Source organism: Aspergillus fijiensis (assembly GCF_003184825.1).
Source record: "Aspergillus fijiensis CBS 313.89 unplaced genomic scaffold BO72scaffold_100, whole genome shotgun sequence".
In the NCBI taxonomy this organism is placed as follows: Eukaryota; Fungi; Ascomycota; class Eurotiomycetes; order Eurotiales; family Aspergillaceae; genus Aspergillus; species Aspergillus fijiensis.
Genome location: NW_024469076.1, coordinates 27,963 through 52,525, shown reverse-complemented (window position 1 = coordinate 52,525; position 24,563 = coordinate 27,963). Strand labels below are relative to the sequence as shown.

Below are 24,563 nucleotides of genomic sequence, written 5' to 3'. Positions count from 1 at the left end.
GATTATAGTTTATTATTCTGTCTTGTGCCTGCGTCAGGCGATCTGTTTATGATGAGATCCGGACAATCCTTGTTGTTTGTTGTCCAGCCACCTCTTATCTGCCTCTTTATGTCTCGATGCGTATGGTCTACTGATCTCGGTTGAAGATGCACACTCCTTGCTGTTGTATAGGATTAAATTTATAAATCACGATTAATCTAGGAAAAAAAACCAAACGCACAACAAAAAAAAAAAGACACGCGCGGCATCAATACAACAACGATAAGCAGCACCATCTAAGCCTCCACCACATCCCCGACCAGGAGAAAGTCCTTGGGGGCTTTGGTTCTGATCTCCTCGTTGAATTCGGTGCAGCTCCTGCCCGGGGTTAAGGTGAGAAAGTCGGCGGTCCGAGTGGAAGCCGCCATGGGGCTCAACCTCGACAATTACGGGATGCAGCTTCGACTGGCGGTGCCCAGGACTTTGCCCGACTTATTTGGTATCGAGGGCTTGGAAATGGCCAACCTTGCAGTCGAGGCGATGTTCAGCCCGACGCAGGGGTCGGTGCCGCACACCCAGGTTGGCTTCAGCGAGGCGCTTCGTCTCACTCCCGTCAATGACCTCCGATGCAGGTCGGTATCCCCGGGCCTGTCTCTCTGCCTTCTTCTCGAACTCCGTTGACTGATAACGCCCTAATGTCAATATCCGCTTCTTTGAAGGCAATGCTGCCAATTCCTATCTGAAGGGCCCCATCCCATCGACCGACTCAGTGTCCCTTAATTGATGCAGGCCTTCGCAAGGGGCCTTTCAAGGCCCGCGGTGGTGGACAGTCTCGTCTCCAACGATGGCCTCGATCTCCGCCGCATTGCGGTCGAGATAGTGCCGCGTGATATGGGGGTGTCGATGGCTCGCCGCTCAAACAGCGAATCTACTTCGAAGCCGACATGAGTTCTAGTCTGATGGCATTTGCCCCCCCCCCCCCCCCCCAAGCTGCAATCTCGGACGTGGACGTGGACGTTCACTAACCCAGATCGACGTCTCGGAACACGCCATCTGGTCTGCGCACGCATTCATTGACATCTCCCCGTACTCGTTCTACATCCTTGCTGCCGCTTCAACCTGCGCGCGGAACGCGCCTTCAACTCTTCTCTCGCTCGTGATCTGCACATCGATCTGAGCGCCTTCCCCACGCCCGTCAGTGCGGTCATCCGCGACCAGCTCATCGACGTCCACTTCGGGAAGGGCCAGATCCACCTCAACCTGGGCACCTCGTGGACGGCCGAGAAACCCTACTTCAATGGCGAGCTGCAGGCCACTGCGCAGCCTCGAGGAAATCGCCCGCTTCGTGGTGTGTGTTCCAACGCCGCGGGCTGGCGCTCTTCCAGGAGGCGCTGGGAAACAAGACGCTCGAGACGGTCATGAAGTTCCCATGCGAGGTATTTGGGAAGCTCGTCGCGGACGACTCGGTGTTTATCCGGGCGGTCACCCAGATCACCGGCCGGTTCAATGAAAGTCAGGTGATGAAGGCCCTCCTGAACGTCCGTCGGGGCGCCCGCGAGGATGCCATCTCCATGGTCAAGCAGTTGGAGTTGCCGGAGAACGAGGCGGCGCTGCTGCTGGGCCAGGTGCTGTCCACGGCAGAGGATCTCATGCAAAATCTTCTCGTGGCGTTGCTCAGGGATTAGCTATCGAATTCAAGTCCACGAGACTAATCCAAATCCGAGTGGAGTAATAACCTTAGCGTATCCAGTATCTGACAACCTGGCAAAGGTACAATATAGTGATCATACCCCAATTGGCACCATATATCTGCAGCCAGTGCCTGGCTACGGCACGTATCAAGACGTTACGAATCCTATAGAGAGGCTCAAAGTTCGTCCTCCCAGTTCACAAAATATAGATTAAGGGAATGTAAATTAGGATTTATAATGGGAACACAACAAGGGAGAAATAACCGGACAAAGAACAGCACAAGAAGATCGAACATGATAGGATTCGGTGGTATGTGACATATCGTTAATCTGCGAGGTCTGTGCTCGAGCACGAAGCTGGTAAGGGAATCTTGAAAATAGCAGTAAGATCAAGCAAAGAGAATTGGCGCGAGCCCGAATTGTCAAGACATGAGTTCAAGTGAAGAAACATAGGAAATCAAGGTGGCGGGCTGGACATGGCAGCGTTGTTATTTGTTAATACATGAGATTAGTGAAAAGTGAGAAACCGAATGGGGAATCGAAATCACGGCCGCGCGTGGTCGAGGAGGAACTGCGTAGCCTCGGACCAGCCGGAAGCATCCGCCATCTCCAACACCGTCTGCCCGGCGTCATCGTGCTGTGTGAGATCAACGCCGCCGCCCTTTTGGACCAAGAGGTGCAACAAGTGCAGGTCGCGGTACTCGATCGCCTGCATGATTGCGTTCCAATCCCGGTAGGTCTGATTGGGATCGGCACCTTTCTCGAGAAGAAGTTCGACCATAGAATAGTCGCGGTTGATGACACGACGAACCGCTTTGACCAGCGGAAGATGTTCGCCGGGGGCATTGGGGTCGGCGCCGCCCTCTTCCAACAGAAAGCGCACAATGTCCACGTACCGCTCACGCAGCGCGGTCGTCAGCGGCGAGAAGACGCCACCGTTCTTGTACTCGACACTGGCCCCCGCAGCCAACAGCAGCTTGATGCTCTCTAGCTGGTTGGCCAAGACCGCCATCTCCATGACGCCCTTGTGGGCGGACAGATCAGGAACCATCGGGAGCAGTCGCTGCAGCAGAGCGGGCGAACGCACCGCCATACACACCGGCCAATCTTGGCCTCGCTGATTGGGATCAGCCCCGTGGGCGAGCAGATAGCTCAGCATCTCGGACCGGTTCTCCCGGATGGCGGTGGTCAGGGCTGTATGTCCTTGGGCATTGCGATCGTTGACATTCGCCCCTCCCTGCTCAACCAGCCACTGTAGTGCTTCTGGGTTGTTGACTTGGACGGCCATCTCCACGATCCCCGGCGGTTGATGGAGGTCAGCACCGGCAGCCAGCAAGGCTGGGAGGTAACGAGGACGATTATGAGTGATACACTTCCAGGCCGGATACTCGGACGCCATAACGTTTGCGTCGGCACCATGTTCCAGCAGTAAGCTGACAATGTCGGACCGATCGTCACGGATGGCTGAGCAGAGTGGCGTGTAGATGCCATCCTTCTTGGCGTTGGGATCGACGCCTACCTGTAGCAGGATGCGGACAGCTTCGATGTTATTGATGCTGGTAGCCTGTTCCATGAGGCCGGGAGTCTTCTTGATATCGGCTCCGCCAGCAAGCAACACCCGCAAGCAGGCCGGACGATAAATGGCCAGCCAGAGGACATGCTCGGGGCCAGGCAAGTTCGGGTTCGCCCCATGTTCCAGCAAGGCTGTCACCACATTGACCTGCTCGCTCTGCACCGCTTCATTGAGGGCCGTCTTTCCCTGGCGGCCCTTGCGGTTGGGGTCGCAGCCAGCCTCCAATAACAGGCTCACCAGTTGGGGTGGCGCACGGTGATGGATCAGCTCGATTAGCGCTGTGCTGCCGTCGGGGGTCTCGTTATCCGGGCTGCCTCCATGCGCGAGCAGCTGTTGCACCATGCTGACTTTGCCGTTCGCGATCGCGCGGCTCAGTGGCGAGTCCAGCCCCGGCTCCGGGGCGTAGTTGGCATCGGCGCGGTATGTTAGCAACAAGGTCGCGCCGTCCACAAAGGACTCCTCCACTGCCACGAGCAATGGCGTCTTACCCTCCCGATCGGGCGCGTTGGGATTTGCCCCGAAAAGCAGGAGCAGCCGCATCCCCTCAAAGTCCCGCTGATGCACGGCCTCGTTCAGCGGATGGATCTGTTCTCCCAAGTTGGGTGATACTCCACTGTCCAGGAGCTGCTCCAGTAGTTTGTGGTTTCGGGCCCGGACGGCGGAGGCCAGGGCGCTGCGTAGCTGTGTGGCACTGGCCGCGCTGGTGCGACTGGGCGTGCGATGCGGCGGTCGGGGGGACGAAGTGTACGCCCGGGACTGCGTGAGGATCTCTCCATATGTATCGCCCTCGGGGGTCATGAGAGTCTCGGCGCGCGACTCTCGCGAGCTCGTCCGAAGGGGTGGACTGTCTGGTCGTGGCAATCGTGGCAAGGGCTCGAGCGGGGGAGACGGGGGCAAATCCCGATCGTGGTGGTTCGAGAGGAGGAGGGAATCGAGGGAGAGAACGGAGGACAGGGTATCATCGGGGTTGGATTGGGGCGGACTGCTGATGCCCGTCGCGGGTTGGACGAGTGGCTCTTTCGGAGGCACCGAGGGCACGGGAGACGAAGGCACCGAGGTCATCTGCGTGGCTACGCGTTCCAGGGACTTGGCCTTGTTGATGCCCATCACCGACCGACCTTTAGCCATGCGGTCAAGGGCCGCCGCCAGCCCAGCATACCCGATTCCCACTGTTTCGGCCACCAAGGGCTGTTCCCCGAGAGTCCAGTGGAAGGCCAGGACACTGATCTGGAGCGTTTCGGTCGTCTTCTGGAGGGACTCGCGGATGCGGCCGAGCTCGTGGCTGGGGCGGTGCCATCCTCGCTGGAGCCTCCCCAGGGCGCCACGATGTTCGTATTGGATCAGTTTGGTGACAAGCTTGTCGAGATGCTGGAAATCGCGATAGGCGGCGACGAACTTCTTCGCCACTTCCTCCACGATGACCTCGGGTAGGGGGCGGTTGGCGGCGGTGGAATCGGTGAGGCCCGCGTCAATGGCCCAGAGGGCGCGACAAGTGTCGAGAAAGGTCTGCGACAACTCGCGAAACCCGTCGGGCAAGTCTTGGACGGTGCTCAGGTAGTCCAGCATGTGCACCGAGATGCGGTTCCCCAGCTGGGTGGCCTGGGCCGAGACGGCGAAGACGGCCTCCTGAGCAGCCATGAGCGTGAGAGCGAAGTCGCAGCGGGGAAGAGAGCAAGAAGAAATCACTGGAGTCGAGAGGGGAGTGGTCGACCGGTTTTATTTGGGGCGGGCTCAAGGCCAGTCCACGAGCCGATCGCAGGCTGGAGGATCATCGTGGGGGAGGGGACCAACCATGTGGCGGATGCAGCTGGCGACTTAATTTCCCCTTTCCTGTTTGAATGAATGACGCTAGACTGCGTGGACGGGATAATCAATCTAAACTTCGGCGGACCCAAAGGTTTTTGAGTGCTAGCTGGAAAGTCGGGTAGAGATCGACTTGGTTCGAGTGATAAGAGCAACCAGGCCCTGGAAGCACTGAAACCGGGCCCGCACTCCCACCGGGGCTCCTGGCCACATCGTGTCCAGTGCGATCTGGATCGGGAGAGGGCAGGATCTAAGCCGCCTCCACATGGGTGAATCTAGATCCTGGGTGGGGTTTTTGTGCCTATCGCAGCGCTGCACTGGGAAAACTGGGCTCGATTCCCCACCTTGCTGACCGAAAACTCGAGAAGTCATTGGGGGAGCAGGACAGGGAGGCGATTCATGACTCTGCGGCAGAGTTGTAGCCTGCACGAAGTGTGTTTGGGACTCTAGTATAACGAGATTTGCGGTAGTTGCAGTAGTTTGCGCCAGCCAGCGTAGAAACAAGGGGCAGGCAACTGGGAGGCTATTGTCGACTCAAGGACTCAAAAAATGGTTCACCCGCTTGGCAGGGCGTTGAGCCGTGTGGAAGGACGCCGATCGCATCTTTGTAGATGAAAGCTGATGGTGTCTCACCATGGTTGCATTGCGTGGTGAAGAGGGGGAAAAAAATGGGAGATGGGAAGATTTCGCCGAGGTTCTTCCCACCGTCGAGGTATCCCTTAGTAAGCACTAAACCGGAACGCGCGGTGTGCGTCACGTGCTGCGGTACCCCCCGCATGGTTTGCCGCTGTTGCATGTTTTGCACTCTTTGCCCGGTTTGCATCGGGGCTCGCTCCGCCCCGAATTCGGCAGGTGCATTGAGATTAGTAAGGTACTAGGTAGTAGTTAACGAGATTAACTACAGTACCTAGTACTACCTACGAAGTAGAAACTGACCACATTTGCCTGCATCAATTGTTGATCAGCCATAGGTGATATCTATAGAAATGCATGACTTTACTCAGTGAGCTGCTCCCATATCAAAGTCAATGCCATGTCTCTGAGTCAGTGACGGGGCATCGGAGGCTGCTACCGACGCGATGTCGCCCGAATGTATATTTCCCCGGGAGGATCGCAAAAGACCTCCGACTTCGCCGCAAGGGAGAACTGACATGTGCCCCAGTGCCTATTCTCCATCTACCAAGACAACGCATATCTGCTCGTTGATGTCGCTCACGCTGGCGCGAGCATGACTGAGGGATCAATTGAAATTGGTGAAACTAGATACAGGCAGAAGGGTAAGAGAATAGAATATAGTACAAGGAGCCCCGAGACGGATGACGCGCTCGTCCGCTTAGTTGCCGAAGCTGAACTCGGGGATGCTGATGGTGGAGACCGTCCAGGTCTTGCCACCGTCAGTGGTGGTCATCTCACCCGTCACGCCGCTACCCTTGGCCATCGTGTTGATATAGTTGGGGTCCGCCACGTCGAGGATGATCTTGGTGTCGATCCAGGCTAGAGCCAGTTCGTGAGTGACATTCCCAGCGACCGGGTTTATGAGGAGAGACTTACAGTGAGCGCCAACAGTACCGCAGTTGTTCTCAGCACACTCCACGGCACTACCCCAGCCCTGGGCGTGGCCGTCGCTGGTCGAGAGAGTCGAGATGGTCTTGCCGTTGATCTGAACGGTCTGGGTGTAGTTGCCGCTGGCATCGTCGAACTTGTCTGGAGGGATATTTCAGTCATGAATCAAGAAAAAAACTGCCCACGGAGCCTTACAGTGCATGGTGACCTTGTCACCCTTGGTACCATCTTCCTGGCCATCACCGTAGATGGGCATCTGGCTGTAGTCTACACCGACACTCGGGTCAGTAACTTGTCCCTCTTGATCATGCATCTCCTCAGAGCAGGATACTCACCACCGGTCTTCATCAAGGTGTAGGCGTACATGGTCCAGTCCTTCTGCTGCCAGTTATCGGCAATGGACTGAATCAGGTCACCGTTGGAGGTACCCATGCCAACCCAGAGGGAGGTGATGGCATCAGTCGAGCCGCCGCTGGGACCGTTGGGAAGGACCAGAGTGGAGGTGGCCTCGCGGATCCACGAGTTGGAGGCGACGGGGCCGGTGCTGAAGGCAGGGCCCATGGCAGCGTTGACGGTGGTGGCACCGAGGGCGGCGACGGCCGCGAGGACTTGAGTGCGAGTGTACATGATGAAGGAGGTATGAGGTGGGAGGAGGTGCGATGATTGATCTGGTTTGATGGTCGACGAGGGAGCACGAAGGTCGCTTTATAGATTTTGGAGGTGGTTAGACCTCAGCCTTGGCGTCTCCTGAGGGCTGGCCATGGGGAGAGTTTGCAGAAGTCCCCTGTTTGACATTGTCTGGAAAAAGACCCTCAGCCCTAGGGTAGAGGAGTTGAAGAATGTGGGGTTATGGGTCTCGATGCCCTGAAGCCGTCAGCCAAGGCTGAGAATTAATCTACTTCGATCCCGATGACAGGCACCAGTGCCGCAGACTGCTACGCCAATATCTCTTTTCGGACCCACCTCCCTCTCTCGGCGCTGCCTCCCGGACATTTGTAGCAGACAGGGAGATAACTCCGTGATGAAGTTATCACGGTGATTGACCCGGTCGACCCGGTTGTGTCGAAAGGGATTAGGTAAGCGGCTTGAAGGGGATTCCGAGCCCTTGGCTGAAACCACCGACCGAGCGAGGCAGCAAGACGGGTGGGGTGGGAAGGTGGAAATATTCACTGCAGGTGCAACTGCCTCTTTGCTCGACTATCATCCAGATCCACGTATGGGACAACATTATGCGGTCGAGACAATTGTTGCCGATCGTCCCTACCTACCAATGTAGCGCAACGGACATACTCTTGACCCTGTTGTTTGACACTACAACATGAAGGGTTGAAGGGTCGTCATAAAACCAAGGAAATCCTCCCAACTCTAGACACTAATGACTTAGTCGGCGCAAAGCCAAGACTGTTATTCATATATCTTGAACGTGAAGCGCAAAACAGTCAGGCCATCAGGGGCTACCAGTCACATGATCGGATGGAGTTTCTTGAGCCCGGTAACCCTACCCAACAGGCTGCGAACATGGCCCCATCGGATTCCAAGTACTCTGCCACTGGGTATGTTCACTTACGGGTTGTGAAGTAATCGAAGTCCTTTGAGTTACGTCGAAGTCGGCTGAAGTCCAATGGACCATAGCCTCGGTAGGTTTCGCGAATCTCGCTTGCACCGGTGGCGGAAAACAAGCACCCTATGTCAATAAATTCCTTGTCATTGTTGTTCTGCATGCTAAGTAGGCTATCAGCGGCGATATATAACCAATGCCAGGGACGAAGCCCAAAGGTAACGTGGATGCCTTGGAGTGGCAGCTTGCGTGATTTTCGTCCGAGGCGCGGAGTTGCATATCCCCGGAAAACTTTGGCGCCTCATTCCAGGGGAAATCCACCCCCGGGCTGACCCAAAGGAGTGGCAAAGTCAAGCTTTTGCCGAGAATGCTTGGCCTTACCCGACTACGGTCATGTTTATCATTTACCACTTGTTCGTAAGTACTTACTCTCCGAAAGCCTGGCCGACAGGACTTTATCGGCCCGAGTCGAGAGATCACCGGCCAAGTCAAGTCCGAGTGAGCTCTCTCGATACCTTCACCGACAATAATAGTAGTAAGACCGGATGACAATTCACAAGATGTGATGAACTTGTGATATGTTCACCAACACGGTTCCCGAAACAGTTCTCATGACACCAGAAAATGGTTTATATGAATAATCGAGGGCAGCCATGCTGCTGTGTCCCACAAAGCTGAACCGACGAGGGCTGCCGCCGCGGAGATAAGAAGAAGAGAGCTGGACGCAGAGGCCACCCAGTCCGTAGTCCTCCTGCCCAGGTTGCCTGCCCATTACAAAAACCGCGCATTGCTTATGTCGGCTATGCCGGCATCTCGGCTGCCCACGCTTCCAACCACTACGTCGTCGCATGGGGTCGATGGTGGAACCCCCGACCTCTAGGACGAGGGCCTCCCCCGCGAGACATTTCAACCCCCAGAGCCCGCGGTCATCTTCCCCCATTCCCTCCATACAACAGCTGGAACACTGCACCCCCAGGACCATGGACAACCTCAGGGTGAGCTTCCTGGATCGAATATGTCGAGTGACTTGGGGATGGTTCTCCATCTCCATGAGCACCGGCAGTATTGCGACTCTGCTGTACAACTGTCCGCACACGTTCGACGGCCTCCTAATAATTGGCAAGATTTTCTTCATTCTCGACATCGTCAGCTACTTGGGCATCTGGACCTGTTTGATCATCCGCTTCTCCCGCGTTCGTCACGCCTTGATCGACACGTTCAATGACCCCGAAGAATCCTACTTGATCGCCACGGCCGCCCTTGGTTTCGCAACCATCCTCTTCGGCATCGAGATCTACGGTATCCCAGCCTGCGGAGTGTGGCTTCGCTGGGTCCAGCTGGTCTGCTTCTGGATCTACACGGCCATTGCCATCTGTCTGGCCGTGGGGATGTACTGGCACCTTTACCGCACCCGCATGGCCGCTCGACAGCCGTTCTGGCTCGTCCGTCTCCTCCCATCCTTCCCAGCCATGCTCGGCGGCACCATCGCCTCTCTTCTTACATCCGCCCAGCCCTCACACTACGCTATCCCTATGCTAATCGCCGGGACTGCGTTGCAAGGCTTTGGGTTCATGATCTCCGTGTTCATCCTGGCCGAGTACATCCACGGACTACACCATCAGGGCTTGCCGCCCATGCGTCGTCGCCCGCAGATGTTCATCGCCGTTGGGCCACCGGCTTTCACGGCAGTGGCGCTGATGGGCATGGCGCAGACCGCCACCGAGAAGTTCCCGGTCCATTTGATTCCCATCGCCAACCGGGTAAACACCGCCGACGTCCTGCTGGTGATGGCCGTGTTTATCTCAATCTTCCTCTGGATCGTGGCCCTGTTCTTCTGGAGTATTGGATGGCTCAGTATCTTCGACGCCCGCCGCGAGTGGAAGTTTGACATCACCTGGTGGGCGACCGTGTTTCCCAACACCGGATTTGCGCTGGCCATCATCAAGATCGGCGACTTGCTCGACTCATCCGCTATCCAAGGTGTTGGAACGGCAGCAACCCTTATACAAGTGATTCTGTGGCTGGGCTGCGCCAGCATGCAAATCTGGGCCTACTTCACGCGGCGCACGCTGTGGCCGGGGATGGATGAGGGCTTCGGCCCGGATGAGCATCAGCAGGAGGCCGCCCTGGACTTGGAGGGTGAGGTCCGGTCGTACAAGGGTTCGTCATCGGCTTGACTGCGGACCGGTCTGCCGATCGTATATTGCACCGGCTTTCAATGACCCATGGTCAGAATGTATATACCTTGCTGGCATGGACGTGCAGTTGCGAAGCTGTCATGTGGCATTGGTTCGATCACTTGTACAGTATGTTTGTGTCTTCTCTCGCGCTGTCTTGCTTTCTTTTTCCTGTGTCGCCTTATTTGCTTATGTACAGTACATGGATTACATACTATCTTGTCCTTCCAGGCACATCTTGCAGACGAAGACTTATAGAAAAGGTAGTGAAAGAGCCAACTCAATTGCGGAGCTCGGGCAAATGCCGAGAATTGCCAGATGTTTGGCCGTAGTTGAACGCGTAGCTTTATGGTGGGCTATCCATGGCTTCAATATCCCCGAGAATGTCTTGTACATCGTCGTATTGTAATGTCTAGCAATTCTGGATGATGCGTTGGTATCTCGCTCCGTCGATGCGCGGAAAGCTCCCGGCCGCAGAATTATTGGCAATTTGCTCCCAGTCCTCGTCGTCTATGTCTGCGTATGGTTTCTTTCCTACCGCGATCTCGTAAATCAAACAGCCGAGGAAAAAGACATTGGCTCGGGCGAAGCGCGACATTCCAGGGAAGATACGGAAGTTGCCCTCTTCCTCCGCAACAGAGGGGAGATTCTCGGAACCCCAATCCACCAAAGTCGCAAAACTCGAGGATCAAGTTATCAGTGACCAAGAGGTTGCGTGGGCTGATGTTGGCATGGAGGACGCCATAAAAAATGGACATGAGCAATTACTGTGATGGCTGCTAGATCCACTGGTCCTTGGTTTGATCCGTGACGCAGCAGTCCTGACAGAACGCGCGGAGATTGCCGTGCTGCATGTAAGGCAGGCGAATACCGATGTCTGATATCTGCCGACATTGTAGGACATACCTGTGCGGACGAAGATTGCGGTAAATCAATCTCCCGCAGGCCATGCACAGCACAGAATACGATCCCACTTCATGTGCGTGGACAGCCCTGTCTGGGCTACCTTGATGGGTGTATTATCGCATTGGGCATTTCAAGACCACCTGGTAATTCTCGACATCCCGTCCTATCATGTCCGAAATTCCGTAGGCCAGGGTCGGTCGACGGACTTGAGGGGGGATTTTGACTATAGGTGGAGAATCTGCCACGATTCCAAAGGGGGAAAGGGGATATAAAAGCTGAGGTCTCACCATCCGCACGATGGGGTGTGTCTTGGTATAAAGATATGCTACAGTACGTGTTACATCTAATACGTTCATAACGCCGCGCCTCTCCCGCCTCTTCTCTCCCGCTTCTCCGTCGGTCTAACCCGACAGATTACAATACAGTACAAAGACGTGGAGCCGGTGGACGTGTTTATCCCCAGGCAGCCGGAGACATCTAAAGATGAACTCTGTGTGCTGTTGGAGTTGACTCCATTTTAAAGAAGCCTGATGCACCCAATTTGCTCTTGGAGAATTACTCTTGGGGATTGATCAAGATCTTCTTCCCACTGATCCTTCCCTCATGCAACAGATCCAATGCCCTTTGAGCAGAGCGGAGCCCTCCCGGGAGCCACAGCCCCGGGTTCGGCCAAATCGTTCCATCCTTCAAAACCCGGGGTAGAAACCGCTCCATGAACCATGCACGCGACTCCCGGTTCTCTGGGTTTGAGACCAAGTCCTCACTGTAACCTGACCATATCTTGGTCACATTGGTTGGAAGTCGATCATCCCCCGGGGATGGGCTGGTCGAAAAGAACTGACCGCCGGTATCCCGCAGTAAGTCCGCCATGAGCTGAGTGGTCGTCTGGGATCCAATGGCCTCGAAGATCCCCCCGTCGTATGGACCATGGGTTCGGATCTCATCGAGGAGGCTTTCTCGGGATTGGTGATGATCGATGATATGTGTAGCAGCCGCGCGTGCCTCCACCAACGGACGATTGGCCGGCGAGGCGGTGGTGACAACCTCATACCCGGCCGCCGCCGCATATTGCACGGCCAGGCCTCCAACCGCGGAGGATCCGCCGTACACAAGAACTCGTTTCCTCCTGGCGTCCTCGTTGGGGTTTGATGGACGGAGTAGCCCACCACTACTATTCAGGGGCGGTTTCGCAAGGCCCATATGGATACTGAGCGCCGAGACGACGGTCGCCAGGTTCGCGATCAACCCCGTGGCGGCCTCCAAAGTAGTGCTCTCTGGCTCGAGGCGAAGCGTGTTCTGCTCCAGAGCCAGGGCGTATCGCTGCAGGGCACCGAATCGGTGATCGGCCCCGGTCCGACCCCAACGCGCCACCACGACTCGATCGCCGCTCTGGACCGACTCCACGCCTCGTCCGGTGGAGATCACCGTTCCGGCAAAGGTGAATCCGACAACCAGCGGATATTTGGATTGAAACAGATCAGACCTGCAAGATGATTGGAATCCATAGGTCAGCAATAGTCCCGGGCGCGGATAATGATATGATACCTCTGCAGTTTTGCGTCGATGGGATTGAAGTTGACAGCCTCGACCCGGACCAGCAGCTCACCCTCGGCTGGAACCCACTGGTCAACAGCCTCGATTGCAACCAAATCCCCCGGCTTTCGGATCAAGCCAGCAACATTTGATACCATTATGGTCGGATTCTATCAGTGACCGCTTTTTCTTCCCATGCTCTTCCGTGCTCGATGCATGGTGCTGGGCTTTTGGACGAGGGTTCATCTTTATCTTTCTGAGTTGGACCCACGCATGAACCGGGTTTTTGTATTTGTAAGCCATATAGCGAGTCAGTCAATCATCCAAGCCAGTCAAGTGAATGTCACGGCGGGTTTGTCGGCAAATGGAGTGGGGCCGGCTCGGTTAATTGCAAGCGAGCCGCTGATCGATCTCACGCTATCATATGTACGTAGCGAACTCCAACGCGATGCATTTTATATTGCGGGAACCAAATATAGTATAAGGCAAGATATGGAATGGCCGAAAAGAGATCGATGGGATTGAGCCTCTGATGATTTTTAGCCGAACTACGAGTCGATCGAATCTTAGTCGTATTGAGTAGTCTAGCGCTTAGCAGTATTGTGCTTATTAGTCTGGAGTGACCCCTGCTTGTTGGATGTGATGTGATCATGAAGTAAGGATGTCTGCCACGAACAAAGAAAGCATCTCAGTAAGAAACAAGCCTCAGTCGAACGGGAAGTTGGCGAGGTTGGCTGAATTCCTCTCGCCTCCTCCCTTCGTATTTGCATTTAAACCGGTTGCCGCAAGCTTTTCGACTTCCACACAGCACTTCAGTACTTCTAGCAACAATCATACTCAGAGACCATACCTCCCTCTATGGCCACACTGTCTGGCTGAGTTGTACGTGATCTGCCTCTCCTCCCCTTTCCCAGCAGGCTGTGTCTGAATGTTAGGCTAATTGTATCTCCCTGGGCGCCTTGCCAGCCGCTGGGCGCAACCCATGGAAGGTGGTTCTCATCCTCGAGGAGCTTGGAGTCTCCTATAAGACCGCCGAGAGTTTCAAGTTCGACTATGTCAAGGACAAGCCTTACATTGACATCTGCCCGAACGGGCGGGTCCCCGCCATTGTCGACCCGAACACCAACCTGACCCTGTGGGAGTCCGGGGCAATCATGCCTGGAGGAGACTTATGAGTCGGAGAAAGAAATAACTCACGAGTCACTCAACGAGCGCTATCTGCTGAACCAGTCTCTGCACTTCCAGATGAGTGGTCAAGGGCCTTACTACGGCCAGTCAGGGTGGTAAGAATCAAATCAATCGATCGACCGATCCTTCTTACCTTTTTGCTCCCAAAACCGAGAAAGAAGCTGACGGACTGTTTGTCAGGTTCAACGTCCTCCACCCCGAAAGATTACCCTCCGTCATTGAGCGCTACAACGGACCGGTCCGCCGCGTGCTGAGCGTGCTGGAAACCTTCCTGGGAGGAGAGAAGACCTGGTTGGTCAGGGATAAGTGTACTTTTGCCGATCTTTCTTTCATGCCGTGGAACACAAGACTAGACTTTGTGCTCATGACCAAGCCCGGGGAGGACCCCCTGGCTCCCTATCCCAACGTGCAGGCGTGGCACAAGCGGATGGTGGAGCGTCCGGCTTGGAAGCGAGCGATGGCGGTCCGGGATAAGCTGATGAACGACCAGGGGCTGATGCCCAATGGAATGCCTAAGGGGATCAACAACATCAAAGAGTATGAGGAGTATAGGGAGAAGCTTGCGGCAAAGGCACAGGAGGCCAAACAGGCCGTGTGATCTTAGTGGAATGGGATGGGAAGATAGAGAATCAGCAACTGGATTGTTTCTGGGTGACTGGCATAGATACCACTATCTCTCTGGTTCTGACTTGCGCTCGTTCCCAGTCTAATATGGAATTCACTATCCACAAAAAGGGGATTCAGGTTGGGACAAGGTAGGGGGTTAGGGCAGCGAGTCATCGCGTGCTGACGGAGCGTCCACGAGAGGGCGATTGTGACCGGTACCATCAACCATAAACATGCTGCTATGAGTTTTTGGTAGGCTTGCTGGTTGAGAAAAATGGACTGGAAATTTAGACCGGCCGCTCTGTCGCTCCTCCACCAGAAAGACCAGATAAGGCTTGGATGCGATCGCGAAAGGCTGGGTTCTGGGCCAGTTTACCAACGGGTCGATCTTCGCGGTCCGCAAATCGAACATCCGGGAATCCCTCGAACGCGTGGAGATTGCCGTCCACCCACTCGCGGCCCGACTGGAGACACGCTTGCTTCATCTTGTCGGCGTTTCTATTGATCATCATCTCCATCCAGAATGTTCCCTCTCCGGGAGGAAGTAGGGCTGCTCGCGACGATCGCTGACGACAAGCGCCGAGTGGGGACAATCATGGTAATGGCCAATGGAAGCTGCATGTATTATGCGCGCGGCTGGACGTCAGGAAGAAAGTGCCGAACCCCACCTTTCACCTTTCAGCCTTCACCCCACCCAGCAATTCTGGGTACCGCCGCTCACCGCAGCCTCACCTCGGCTGGCAGCTTATCATCACCGGCCTAGTCGTTTCACAAACAAATCAGATTCCTGTCCTGTCTCTCGACCTGACAATGTGGACATTCTTCGTGACATATGCCGCGCTACTCAAGCCACAGACCACCACCATGATGGATGCTGAAAAGATAACTCAGCTTCACAGCCGGTTACCTAGTCTTATATCCAAGGCCAGGCACAGTCTCATCTGGGGGTGGACCTTGAACAACGAGGGCAGGGGACTGAAGCTGTCATTCAAAAGGTAGGGTAATAGCCCGAAAGACGCCAGATGAGTCTGAATCGTTGGCTAACATAGTACAGTTCTTGAGCGCTTACTCTATTCTCCCTGCACTGCAAATCTCTCGGGCATCTCAGTCACTCAGAAAATCTTTGGAATGGCAGCGATTCAATAGAGCAGAGACCATGAGCGAAGCCTTGGCAATTGTCAAGGAGTCAGGGATTGCTCACATTACGCGCCTGCAAGGCAAGCTTGTTCTCTGGGTCATCATAGATGAGCGCGTCATCAAAGGTTTCGCATCTTCGCACGAGGATTTCATGACTCGCAAAGGATTGATGCACCTGGGACTAGCAGTCATGGAAAGCCTAGCCAGGCTGGAGATTCAAGAGGCATGCACCGGCGAACCTATCAATGACCAGGCCGCTGCTTGTGTGGTCGAATTCAGGCTGGCTCCAACACCTGCCGCTCAGCCACAGCGCGTGTCAACTCGCGACATGATCATCCAGAAACTAAGTAATCTTGTTTCATCAATAGATCTACATTATCCCTCTCTTCTGGATATCTTCTACGTGATTAATCCCTCGGAAGAATATCTTCTTACCCTTGACGTGCCTGACAGGTTTCTGGCACAAACGACTCTTCTATCCCATCGCGTGGATCTGGTACACTATCTGGGGAATGCCGTTCCAGTAGAGTATGGTGGGGAGGGTGAATCACTCTTCGATGGAGACTACCTTGTTGGCACTGAACTAACCGAACAAAACCCGCAGTCACCAGGACAAATCACTGCAAGTGACACACAAGACGTCGATTCTCAGACTGATTCTGGTGTTGGCGCTGTACGAACGGCGCAGGTCAACGCCGTTATCACCGGCTCAGACCCACGAGAACCAAGACTGATATTCTCGGAGAAGATCGGACCACCTACAATCATCCTAGACCCAGAGGATCTCGAGTCAGCGACCGAGCTTTGTCCTGGAAAGATGGGCGCTCGTATAGTTTGGGCTGACGACGATATGCTGGTCAAATATGGCCACGGCGTTCGTCTAGCTGAGGCTGAAGCAATGCACCTGGTATCCAGTAGAACCTCGATACCCATTCCCAAATTATTGAGCGCTTACATACTTGACGGTGCCGGGCACATCGTTATGTCTCATGAGGAGGGAGAGCCTTTGGACAATTATTGGGACCGTGCTTCTGAGCCGCAACAGGAGAACGTTCTGCACCAGCTGCAAGACTACGTCACGCAAATGAGGAGCATCATCGGGCGGTTCATTGGCGGCATTGACTCTTCCCCTTGTAGAGATGGGATCTTCGAAGGTGGCTATGGAGATTATGAGTCCTATCGGTATGGACCGTATGCCTCCATGCCCGAGTTCAATGAGGGCGTGGTACAGGCGCTGAGGGATCGCCTCCCACCGGACTCGCGGGATGATGTGAATCGTCCGGACTCTGCGTTTTTTACTCGAGAATATATCATGTACCAGACTGTCAGAGGGTTGCGTGGACACTCCATCGTCTTCACGCACGGAGACCTACATCCCGGCAACTTGCTCGTTCGCACTGATGGAGTGGTTGTTGTGCTCGACTGGGGCCTAGCTGGTTACTGGCCGGAATACTGGGAGTTCTATCGGGCAATGTTCAATCCACCCTGGCGCCCTGTCTGGGATCGGATGATCGAAAAGTTCATCCCACCGTACTATGTTGAATGCGAAATTATGAAGAAGGTGTTCGGTATAGTGTGGAACTGACACAGCTGTATATAAACGCAAAGCACTCCCACAGCGCTAATAATTGTGTTAGGATTTACTTCATTTGTGCTCGTTAGTAGACTGGTGGACCTCTTGATTTAAAGGACCGCTGATTAGGCTCGATATGATGGAGTCTGCTACAACATTGTATGGCCTCATGTCTCGTACAATTGACAGAAGGGTCGGTCCCAACGAGCATCTTCTGAGGCCGGGAATTGTTTCCGAGGAGGACCCGCATACGACTGAGATACCGCTTCTTGTGCTCGGAGAAGCACCCCGAGATAAGATGATACCATGAAACCACATGACACATGGATCTCGGCTTTTTAGCTCATAGATATGCATCACAACAGGCTCGCTTGGGTGAGGCACACAGGTACCGTGTATATAATCAGATCGCGTCGACCCATTCTCTGCCCGCGGATTTGGCCGCGGGATAGCTTCGCAGCTGATCGGAGCAGAGATAAGCGTCTGGCGCGATGCTTATGTCTGGGGTCCGGGTAGTCTCCAGGACCCAGGGGAGCCCACTTCGACGTGAAGGTACGGCAATCCCATTGTTCATTCCCTGCCGCGGAGTCGATACAAAGCAACTAACATGAGAGACGAATGTACAGGAGAATGGCGCATTTGACGAGATCACAAAATGCAGAACTGGGAAGTACGGGAATGTCCATCGGGAACTCAAAGCTCGACATGTAACCTTCATTGCCTTGGGAGGAGACCTGGGGACGGGGCTGTTTCTGGTGATCGGGCGAGCATTGGGATAGTCGGGCCCACTCTCTCTCTTCCTCGGATATGCCATTGCCAGCTTCGCTGGGCTTATGATGATGATGGCTGTTGGTGAGATGGCCGCCTGGCTTCCTGTGCCTGGCGCTGTTCCTCATATCTGTTCCCGCTACGTCGATGATGCCCTGGGTTTCGCCGTGGGCTGGAACACCTGGTTCAACGCAGTCATCACTCTGCGCGGAGATCTCCGCTGCGTGCAGCATCATCCAATACTGGTCGCGTGCAAGCCATGCTAGTGTTGCGGTTTGGATTGTGATGCTCATTGTGTTATTGCTGGCCGTCAACATCCTCGCAGTCAAGGTCTACCGCGAATCTGAGTTTATGTGCGCCATTATCAAACTCTGGGGGGTTATCGTGCTGCTCATTACCGCTCTAGTCATTGATCTTAGAGGAGTACCATCTCAGAACCGACTGGGCTTTCATTACTGGAAGTCTGATGGCATGATGAAAGAGTATATCGCGTCCGGACCCACTGGTTGTTTTCTCGGACTCTTCTCAACGCTAGTCAACGCCTCCTTCTCTCTTGGTGGCGTTGAGACTGTTGTTGTAGCTGCCGTCGAGGCAGAGTATCCTCGTCAACGAGCCATTGAACTAGTCTTCTGGCACCTCTTGTTCTTCGTTCTGGCGTCGCTGGCCCTCGGAATGAAATGCCCTAGCAATACCCCAAGCTTCTAAGCTCCAGCTCCGCATCCAATGCAGAGTCGCCCTGGGTGATTGCTATCCAGCTAGCAGGCATCCGGGCTCTCCCGTCTATTGCCAATGCTGTCATCTTCATCGCGGACATTTCGGCGGGAAATCCCTATGTCTTCATGGGATCAAGGTATCTCTTTGCGTTAGCGTCGAATCGACAGGCGCCGGCTATCTTCTTGCGTTGTACCAAGCGGGGAATCCTTATCTACACTCTCCTCGTCACCATGTCCATCCCTTTATTGACTTAGATGCCAATGGGCTCGAGCCCCAGTGTTGCATTTCAGTGGTTCCAAACTTCAACGAAAGTTTCCATTTTGTGTGTGAATCTTTCGTCCGCACGCGGAGATGTTGCTGATCTGCTGTAGGTACACGTGGATCGCCGTTTGCATTGCATATCTCCACTTCCATGCAGCTCTCAAAGCACAGCATGTGGACCGCGCCTCTCTTCCGTTCTCATTTCTCTGGCAGCCGTACTCGACATACTTTATTCTGGAGTTCCTCACTATGGTGGCGTTTTTCAATGGCTTCGATGTCATTGCGTGATTCAACACAGCAGGATTCATCATATCCTACGTCGTGTTTCCGCTCTTCTTCGGCCTGTTTGTCTTGTGAAAGCTTGTAAAGAAGACCAAGTGGAAGAGGCCGAGGAGGCTGATCTGTTCACAGACAAAGCTGAGCTTGATGCAATTGAGTGGGCTCAGAAGGCTCCAATGACTGTCGTCGAGAAGCTGTGGCTTTGGGTCGCGTGAGAGACTGTTGAAAATAGTGCAGTGAGATGGATCCGAATACTGTATGTGGTTGCATGACCAAGGAAGAAATGAACATCACCCACTGGCAGGCTTTTGAGTTTTTCTGTTGCATAGTGGTGACGGTAGATTACCATGGACTAGTTATCTAAATTATAGTGGGCAAGAAAAGTCCACCTTGTAAGTGTATGCTCCCTTGAATAGACCCAGATTGATGATTTAGTTGTGCCACTGAAGACGCCGCTTGTATGCCCGAAAAAGCTCGACGAAATGACAGTGAGTTTAGGTCATGCACCAGCCATTTGCTACGTAGGTGTGACACGTTCTGGAGTCCACTGGTATTCGTTGTGAGGAGGTCACCAAATGTCACGACATATTTATGAAGCATATATACCGCTTAGACCAAGTTACGCTGGTTCAGAACATAGTGGAAAGCCTCGTCCAAGATCTTCAAACCCTCTTCAATTTCCTTCCCCGTCACCGTAACCGGAGGCGCCAGGCGGAAGACACCCCCCATCCCAGGCAAATTGACAAGGTTGCAGGACAGACCACACACCATCGCTCGGTCAGATACAGCTTGCCCAAGTTCCGGTCCTGGCGCCCGAGTCTCACAGTCTGCAATAATCTCGACGCCCTGCAGCAGACCGCGGCCCCGAATGTCCCCAATGCACCAGTATTTCTTCTGCAGCTTGTCCAGCCCCCTGCGGAGTTGAGCGCCTCGTTCCGCGGCGCGCTGGCAGATGTTGTCACGCTCGACAATCTCGAGGACCTTGTTCCCCACCGCGGCCGTCAAGGGGTCATTCAGATGGGTGGTTAGCCAGAGAAAGCCAGCCTCCTTGCAGCCACGCTCGATCTCTGCAGTGGTGCTGACGGAGGCAAGAGGCAGCCCACATCCCAAAGTCTTCGATAGCGCGAGAATGTCAGGCACAACACCATCGTGCTCGAAAGCAAACATCTGCCCGGTACGCCCGACCCCCGTCTGCGCTTCGTCCATGATCACGAGCATGCCACGCTTCTTGCATTCTGCTACCACACGCGGGAGGTACCCATGGGGCAAATCGAGAATGCCCCCAGTCGAGAGGATCGGCTCTATGATGAAGGCCGCCAACGACCCCACGCTCTGGCGGTCGAGCATGGACCATCCGTAGTCCATCTCGGTTTCCCAGTCGTACGAGCCATCGGGCTTCCGGAAGGGCGACCGGTACGCATACGGAGCCGGGAAGGCCAGCTGGCCCGGCATGCAAGGCCCACCGCGTCGACGACCGGCAGAGTAGGTGGCGGAGCCGGCACCCTGTGTCAGGCCATGGTAACTGGCGGCAAAGGCCACGATCTCGAATTTGCCGGTGTAGCACTTGGCCATCTTGATGGCCGCCTCAGTGGATTCGGAGCCCGTGTTCAGAAAGAAGGACTTCTCCAAGGGTGCCGGTAGAAATCGCGCAAGGCGTTCAGCCAAATCGACAACCGGGTGGGTGATCATGTTGCTGATGAGGTGGTCGAGTTCCGCGACGTATTTCTGGACAACTGCGACAATCTCTGGGTGCGAATGGCCGAGCAGGGAGCTCATTTGGCCTGAGGTGAAATCCAGAATTTGACGGTTGTTGGCATCGTAGAGCCGTGTTCCCTTGGCCTTGGTGATGACCACCGGTGAGTAGGGCACGCCTGTCGACATTAGATATTTGTCTGCCCGGCGGAAAAAGGCGGTCGTCGAATCAATGGAACCCATGTTGGATACTCTGTTGTGAGGCGGTATTCAATCGGAGACAGAGAGATGTAGTCTGAAATGAGAAGCAGATTTTGGAAAGTTAAGAGTGTCTTTAAAAGGCTCTTGTGAGGTGAGATGTGGTGGCGTTGATTGAGATAAGTTGCCCGCGGCCAGAAAGGGTGAAACGCGATGGCCGCGGGGAGAGGGGCAATCCTAAACAGCCAGGCACGTTGCAATCATGATTCTGCGTAGGACATGCTTTATGTCTCATCTCCCACGTTCAGCACAAGTTGAATGGGAGAATTGTTTCATTTCCGTCACTACTCAAAACCCATACCTATACTTTAGACATCGAATTCGCCCGGGAATCCAGTGATCCCAACAAAGAGCTCCTCCAGAGTAGCCGGGTCCATATCAATGTTACAAGGTAGATCGGCACAATCTGGCGCCAGGAGACTATCATCGGTTTGTTCACTGTGCATCCCCACTTTCTCAACCAACTCACTGCAGTGCGAAAGACAGTGATCCGCAAGATCCCATCCGTACCTCTCCCTGTGTACCCGTAGCGCATCAATGAGATCTCTTGCAATTTTCAATGGCATGTTGTGAGGCTGGTGTCTTATACGCAAGCCATTTCGAAGCAGTAGCATCGTGGCTGACGTGATGGAGAACGCGTGCACTGGAATCCAGAACCCACAGAGCTGATCCTCGGTCAGCCCTTGCACAAAGTACGCAATGTCTTCGGCGGCCCGTTGAGCAGGGATGTAGAATGGTGAGAAGTTGTTGTCGTCTGCGCCTGCCGGGCTCCTACTGAGATCAAGCTGTATGCGCCGAAGCAGAAGCTTGACTGCGAGGTAAGCCAGACGAAAATTAGCAGCACTCGGTAGGTCCTGATGCATTCCCCGAAGAACGAGATTGCGCATGTCTTCAGACAATGCCTCCTCCCACTCATTCAGCATGCGTTCCAAGTCTAGGGCGGATTGCTCAACCACTGGGAAACTACTCGACACGGCATATATATGTTCTAGATATCGGGCGAGTACATCCGTCAGCGTGGTCAGCGCAACGAAAACAGAAGCTGTCGATCTTTCAAATGGCGAGGCTTCGACAGCACAGAGGTCATCTGCCGTTGGAAAAGGCACATCGTACTGAGCTCGATGGACTTGCAATGGTGTTCCATAAGCTAGGCTGCACCAGCGATCATGAATCAGGACGAGCCACCATAGCCGAATCCGAAGACTCCTCTCGAGGGACGATATGCCCCAGCCCGAGGGGTCGCGGTGCAGTCCAAGGGCATTGGCGAGGGCAACTGCAGTGCCCATCATGCCACCGTTGCCAAACATTGAGGTGCTGGGTCGCCCACAGACGTTTATCAAGATCGACATTACCGTGGATATCCCCGGGGACAAGAATAGCTCTGAATGCAGGGCCTCGTTGGCTTGATTCCAAATGAAACGCATGTCGGGAGGATGGTTTGTTGATAAAATGAAGGATGCTTGCCAATAGACCAAGGAGTTGGCATATAGATTACACAGTAAAGCAGGGGAGAGTTTGTCCCTCTGAAAAGAATATGCACTTCTGAATGAAGCTTCGTCAAAGATTGGGAAGCATACATTTGCTCTTTGAAAGAACCTATAGGAATGGCATCAGTCAGCTGAAAGGAGCTGCCAAGACAAGGGCCAGTAGAGACCGACAGATCCAGGTATTCCTCCATGTTGGGCCCCATATACTTCTCAATCACTTCACATTTGGCTGCAGCCAGTTTCTGGCTTGCACAAACCCCCAACGGCCTCCTTGGGACCAAGTTAAATCGTACCGGTCTGAAGGAGCAACTAGATTCGGCGCCCGTCCGACTCAAGCATGCTTCCTGTGCAGTTGGCAGGGCCGACAGATAGTTCTCGAGAAATCGGTTATCCTCCGCTACGGCCGGGCTGACAATGTGAGGGTTATCATCCCCAGCTTCAGCAACCATTCCCACTATGCTTGGCAAGGCACCGGATTCTTGCTCATTCTGCGGGGTGTCATTATTGTCCAGACCTGCTATGTGCATGTGCCGTGGGCCAGCCTTCTCTCGTGCGCCAAGTTGGCTGTGCCTGCCACGGGCGACTCGACGTCTCACATTAACATTGGATTTCCGCGGCGAAGCCAGTCCTTGACAGTGGCGAATACTGTCCGGGCTCGGGAAAATGCATTCGGTGCCGTGAACCTGACACATGATGCAGATTGTCGAGGCATTTTGCGTCCTGCATCGGGACTTCCGCTTCTTGCATGAAAAACATGCCGGGTGCAGGTGTGACCGATAAGGTCGACCTTCTGCTCTGTGTCCTTGCGAATCACTCATGATGCGGGGTTCTCTTTGTCAGTTTAGTGTTGGACGTAGTAGAGATGCCTTAGACAGCTAAACCTCGGGGATTAGGATTCCCAATGGAATGCTGGTAGTTGGAAACGGTGGAAGTTGGCAGTGGCTTTGCCCGCGGAGAAAGCCGCGGGGAAGTCTATCACGTGAGTCTCTGCTACCCTCAGGCCTCTTCTCCTCTTCAATTTAGAGTCCCTCCTCTTATGTGCGTACTGTACCTCAAGAAGACTTTATGGGGCACTGAATAGCTCCACATCGATATGATTGCTAGAAGCATAGAGGATGAATTATCACGCTTTGAGCTCCAAACAGGCAGTACGTATGATGCCGTAAGAGGGTCCGCCACTCTTCTACGGTCGTCCAAGCCCATCCGTACCTATTCAGGACGCAGCTCTCTAAAGTTCCTTTTTACTCCTTCTGTCATTTCAAACAGCCCATCCGGGTCTGGATGAGTCTGACCACGGCGGGGACAGCGAATGGGGGGCTCATGTGGACAATGCAGGGCAAAAATAGCCGGGCGGGGAAAGCGAGATGACCAGCTCAGCAAACGGGCGAGCTTAGCATAAACAAAACTTCAAACTCAGCTTCAACGGGGCAGCACTAAGTCTCCCTGGTGAAAGCGGACTGATACCTCAACTTCTACTGGTATAAGGGTCATTGTCATTCCACAATGATGCGGTGAGGGATCAGAATGGCGTACAAATAAGGCGATTTGAGACTTATAGTGCTGTATTTGCATCCAGCATGTAGGACGTCCATTCCCATGAATAACATGTGCCTCCCGGTCGGTATTTAAGGTACTTCCTATGCGAAAGGGCTAGCGAAATGATGGGTGCCAGGCTAAGTGTCTGGCGTGCTCTGGCGAATCATACTCTGAGCACAAATGCTTCGATTCAGTCCTTGGAAGTCCGCCGACCGGACAGCGCGGGATTAGACCAAATGGCTAAAGCACTTGTCCAGATTTTTATGGAGCAATTTTCTCCA

At 54.3% G+C, this 24,563-nt stretch overlaps 8 protein-coding genes across 8 annotated transcripts; 4 read left to right on the top strand and 4 right to left on the bottom strand.

Annotated features, from left to right (window-relative positions):
- Positions 1–6,379: 6,379 nt before the first annotated feature.
- Positions 6,380–7,351, bottom strand: BO72DRAFT_441961 (uncharacterized protein; the record flags this gene model as incomplete). The annotated part of the gene is made up of 4 exons (XM_040943491.1): positions 6,945–7,351; positions 6,805–6,876; positions 6,598–6,750; positions 6,380–6,540 (listed from the first exon to the last, which is right to left on the bottom strand). Exons 1-4 carry the CDS (start codon positions 7,234–7,236, stop codon positions 6,380–6,382), a joined length of 678 nt encoding a protein of 225 aa, XP_040795493.1. The 5' UTR covers positions 7,237–7,351.
- A 1,787-nt stretch (positions 7,352–9,138) lies between these two features.
- On the top strand, positions 9,139–10,344 carry BO72DRAFT_441957 (tellurite-resistance/dicarboxylate transporter family protein; the record flags this gene model as incomplete). The annotated part of the gene is made up of 1 exon (XM_040943490.1): positions 9,139–10,344. Exon 1 carries the CDS (start codon positions 9,148–9,150, stop codon positions 10,342–10,344), a length of 1,197 nt encoding a protein of 398 aa, XP_040795492.1. The 5' UTR covers positions 9,139–9,147.
- Positions 10,345–11,805: 1,461 nt separating this feature from the next.
- On the bottom strand, positions 11,806–12,978 carry BO72DRAFT_503354 (zinc-binding alcohol dehydrogenase family protein; the record flags this gene model as incomplete). The annotated part of the gene is made up of 2 exons (XM_040949112.1): positions 12,796–12,978; positions 11,806–12,733 (listed from the first exon to the last, which is right to left on the bottom strand). Exons 1-2 carry the CDS (start codon positions 12,939–12,941, stop codon positions 11,806–11,808), a joined length of 1,074 nt encoding a protein of 357 aa, XP_040795491.1. The 5' UTR covers positions 12,942–12,978.
- A 466-nt stretch (positions 12,979–13,444) lies between these two features.
- On the top strand, positions 13,445–14,569 carry BO72DRAFT_473227 (glutathione S-transferase; the record flags this gene model as incomplete). Its single annotated transcript, XM_040947189.1, has 4 exons — positions 13,445–13,474; positions 13,719–13,892; positions 13,948–14,066; positions 14,152–14,569. The coding sequence occupies 4 exons, from the start codon at positions 13,445–13,447 to the stop codon at positions 14,567–14,569; spliced, it is 741 nt and encodes a 246-aa protein (XP_040795490.1).
- A 708-nt stretch (positions 14,570–15,277) lies between these two features.
- Positions 15,278–17,335, top strand: BO72DRAFT_490508 (aminoglycoside phosphotransferase family protein). Its single transcript, XM_040948137.1, has 2 exons — positions 15,278–15,572; positions 15,632–17,335. Exon 2 carries the CDS (start codon positions 15,734–15,736, stop codon positions 17,297–17,299), a length of 1,566 nt encoding a protein of 521 aa, XP_040795489.1. The 5' UTR covers positions 15,278–15,572; positions 15,632–15,733; the 3' UTR covers positions 17,300–17,335.
- Positions 17,336–17,610: 275 nt separating this feature from the next.
- On the top strand, positions 17,611–19,524 carry BO72DRAFT_473225 (uncharacterized protein; the record flags this gene model as incomplete). The annotated part of the gene is made up of 8 exons (XM_040947188.1): positions 17,611–17,675; positions 17,949–18,065; positions 18,108–18,239; positions 18,286–18,711; positions 18,762–18,993; positions 19,024–19,091; positions 19,141–19,306; positions 19,417–19,524. 8 exons carry the CDS (start codon positions 17,611–17,613, stop codon positions 19,522–19,524), a joined length of 1,314 nt encoding a protein of 437 aa, XP_040795488.1.
- A 168-nt stretch (positions 19,525–19,692) lies between these two features.
- On the bottom strand, positions 19,693–21,405 carry BO72DRAFT_14889 (aspartate aminotransferase family protein). The gene has a single exon (XM_040939218.1). The coding sequence runs from the start codon at positions 21,242–21,244 to the stop codon at positions 19,919–19,921; it is 1,326 nt and encodes a 441-aa protein (XP_040795487.1). The 5' UTR covers positions 21,245–21,405; the 3' UTR covers positions 19,693–19,918.
- BO72DRAFT_14888 (Zn(II)2Cys6 transcription factor) lies at positions 21,406–23,701 on the bottom strand. Its single transcript, XM_040939217.1, has 2 exons — positions 22,918–23,701; positions 21,406–22,855 (listed from the first exon to the last, which is right to left on the bottom strand). The coding sequence occupies exons 1-2, from the start codon at positions 23,562–23,564 to the stop codon at positions 21,568–21,570; spliced, it is 1,935 nt and encodes a 644-aa protein (XP_040795486.1). The 5' UTR covers positions 23,565–23,701; the 3' UTR covers positions 21,406–21,567.
- Positions 23,702–24,563: the final 862 nt, after the last annotated feature.

What these genes read in the sequence shown, in the direction of transcription:
- BO72DRAFT_490508 (XM_040948137.1), top strand. Translation starts at nt 15,734, where the DNA reads ATGAGCGAAGCCTTGGCAATTGTCAAGGAGTCAGGGATTGCTCACATT.
- BO72DRAFT_14889 (XM_040939218.1), bottom strand. Translation starts at nt 21,244, where the DNA reads ATGGGTTCCATTGATTCGACGACCGCCTTTTTCCGCCGGGCAGACAAA.
- BO72DRAFT_14888 (XM_040939217.1), bottom strand. Translation starts at nt 23,564, where the DNA reads ATGAGTGATTCGCAAGGACACAGAGCAGAAGGTCGACCTTATCGGTCA. An exon ending in ATGGAGGAATACCTGGATCT is followed by an intron (nt 22,856 to 22,917) that starts GTCGGTCTCTAC and finishes CCATTCCTATAG; the next exon opens with GTTCTTTCAAAGAGCAAATG.